At 43.2% G+C, this 2,708-nt stretch overlaps 1 protein-coding gene across 1 annotated transcript; it reads right to left on the reverse strand.

Annotated features, from left to right (window-relative positions):
* Positions 1 to 1,648: 1,648 nt before the first annotated feature.
* Positions 1,649 to 2,325, reverse strand: LOC115931250 (large ribosomal subunit protein uL14m-like). Its single transcript, XM_055367575.2, has one exon. The coding sequence runs from the start codon at positions 2,241 to 2,243 to the stop codon at positions 1,806 to 1,808; it is 438 nt and encodes a 145-aa protein (XP_055223550.1). The 5' UTR covers positions 2,244 to 2,325; the 3' UTR covers positions 1,649 to 1,805.
* Between the last annotated feature and the right edge of the window lie 383 nt (positions 2,326 to 2,708).

Raw genomic sequence — 2,708 nt, forward strand, 5'->3', positions numbered from 1 at the left:
TCTTACCAATATTAACAGTCAATGTTTGGTGATTTATCAGTTAAAAATTGGCTCAAGGAATTCCATTTTCTAGTCTGGTATGTAAGAAGTTAGAAATTGTCATTGAATCCTAACAAACAGCAAATAAAAACCGAGACAAACTGAAAAATCAGTAACTCTTTTTAGATGCATCAGAAAGATAGAATCACAGGGCAAACCACTGCCCCCAAAATTGGAGAAACTGATAGAGAAATGCAGACAATTGTGACTTGCTGGAGCTGAAACCCCTAGCATAGACCTCCATGGGAAGCAGTGCTGAGGTAGGGAAACCTGAACTATAACTGACCAGTTGCTAGAGGCTCATAGTAGACCAGTCTGAGAGATAAAAATTCTAGAGGGATCTAGTCATTGTGAGTCCACATACTTTTGTGAGTTTTATCTCTGTGAGTTCAACCAAATTCTCACAGTAAATATTAGAAAAAAATCCTATTGTGCTTCCATCAGGAGGAAGGAAAAAGGAGCCATTTTGAAATATGCCAGAACATTCTTTTCTTCTTAATGAGGTCTGCCCTTAAGAGAAATTACTTAACTGGAATCTAACCTGCTGGAGTTTTATCGGAGCCTAACTGACTTGGGGGTAGGGAAGTAAACAACTCTAGTCCCCTCTAGCCTTCCATGTGGAAGAAGATACCCAACTCCAACCACTCTAGCCATTTTGTTGCACTGAAGTGGGCAGGGGAGACTGAGAAGCAGTTGTGAAGTTCCCAAACCAGACGTACAGTCTCATTAAATGCCTGATACTTACTTATAGGACTATAATTGGTTCCTCTCACCCTGTTCACACACACCTTGCCACCACTTTATCAAAGACCTTTTTACAGCAGTTTCTTTCACCCAGTATATCATGTCCAGCTATCAAGAAAAAAGTACAAGGTATACTAAAAGGAAAAAACACAGAGTTTAAAGAGACAGAGCAAGCATCAGAACCAGACTCAAATATAGCAGAGATGTTTGAGTACAAGACTGGGAATTTAGAACAGCTATGATTAATAGGCTAAGGGCTCTAATGGAGAAAGTAGACAGCATGGCATGAAACAACAAATGGCCAACATAAGCAGAGAGATGAAATTCTAAGAATAATACAAGAAGAGATTCTAGAAATCAAAAACACTGTAACAGAAATAAAGAACACCTCTGATGGGCTCACTGGAAGAGTGGACACAGCTGAGGAAAAAAATCGCTGAACTTCACAAAAAAAAAAAAAAAAAAAAAAAAAAAAAACACCAAAACTGAAAAAAGAAAAAAAGTGACCGACAAAAAAAAATAGGACCAAATATCCAAGAACTAAGGGACAACTACAAAAGGTAAAATATACATGATAGGAATACCAGAAGAGAGAGAGAAAAAAAGAAGGAATAGAAGCAATATTTGATGCAATAATGACTGAGAACTTCCCCAAATTAATGTCAGATGCCAAACCACAGATCTAGGAAGCTCAGAGAACAAGTAGAATAAATGCTGAAAGTCCTACATATAAGCATATCATTAGGTTGGTGCAAACGTAATTGCGGTTTCTGCCACTTAGAAAGCAGTTGTGGTTTTTGCCATTGCTTTCAATGGCAAAAACGGTAATGGCAAAAACCTCAATTACCTTTGCACCAAGCAAATATTTTTTTTTTAATGAATACATTTATTCTCTCACAAGATACTACACTGTTACCCAGTGTGAAGGGAGCAGCCATGCGGCTCCCAAGCTCCCTTAGCAAAAGTATGGTTCTCAGAACTGCTCCATTCACCAGTCCTGCAACCAGAGGCCTGGGCTCAACTCACACAAAGTTCTGAGCAATGGCCAGCACCGTGGAATACTCGCCTTCCCGCTTGCGCAGGCTGGTGGGGATGGGTGTCTTAATTCGGGTCCCCACAGGGTTCCCGTTGTCCTCAATGAGGACCACGTTGTTGGAGTCGAATCTGGGGGTCATTCGGGGGCCAGGCATGCAGTGCCCCACAATGAGCGCCTTTTTCTTCTGTCCCTTGATGGCCAGTAGTATCTGGTCGCCCACCTTGCCCACTCCATTCTTCTTATAGACATGGATGCAGCGAGGAGCCCGATGGTATGGGCTGTTCCCCAGGGCACTGTTGTCCACCACTCGTACCCGCGTCATCTTCTGAATCGCACTCAGACTCCCAGTGGTGCTGAAACAGCGATGGCTCAGCGCTCTGCTTACACAGGTGAAGGGGCCCCAGAGCCCAGTAAAGAAAGCCATGGGATCCCAAGATAGATCCGCTCTCGCCGCCCGGGAAAATCCCGCCGCGGGCCCCACCAGCCAAGCGCCGCCTTCGCCCAACGCGCCCAAATATTTTTAAACTACAAAAAATCAAAGATAAATTTAAATATCCTGAAAGAAGCCAAAGGGGTCTATCTTACCTACAGAGGAAGAAAGATAAAAATTATGCTCGACTTCTTCTCAGAAGCCATGCAAACAAGAAGAGAGTGGAGTGAAATATCAAGAGTCTTGATAGAAAAGACCCACCAGCCTAGAATTCTGTACCCTGTGAAATTAATCTTCAAAAATGAAGGAGGCTGGGCTCAGTGGCTCATGCCTGTAATTGCAGCACTTTGGGAGGCAGAGGCGGGTGGATCACCTGAGGTCAGGAGTTCAGCCTGGCCAACATGGTGAAACCCTGTCTCTACTAAAAACACAAAAGTTAGCTGGGCATGGTGGCAGGTG

This window comes from Gorilla gorilla, chromosome 19 (assembly GCF_029281585.2).
Source record: "Gorilla gorilla gorilla isolate KB3781 chromosome 19, NHGRI_mGorGor1-v2.1_pri, whole genome shotgun sequence".
NCBI classification, from domain to species: domain Eukaryota; kingdom Metazoa; phylum Chordata; class Mammalia; order Primates; family Hominidae; genus Gorilla; species Gorilla gorilla.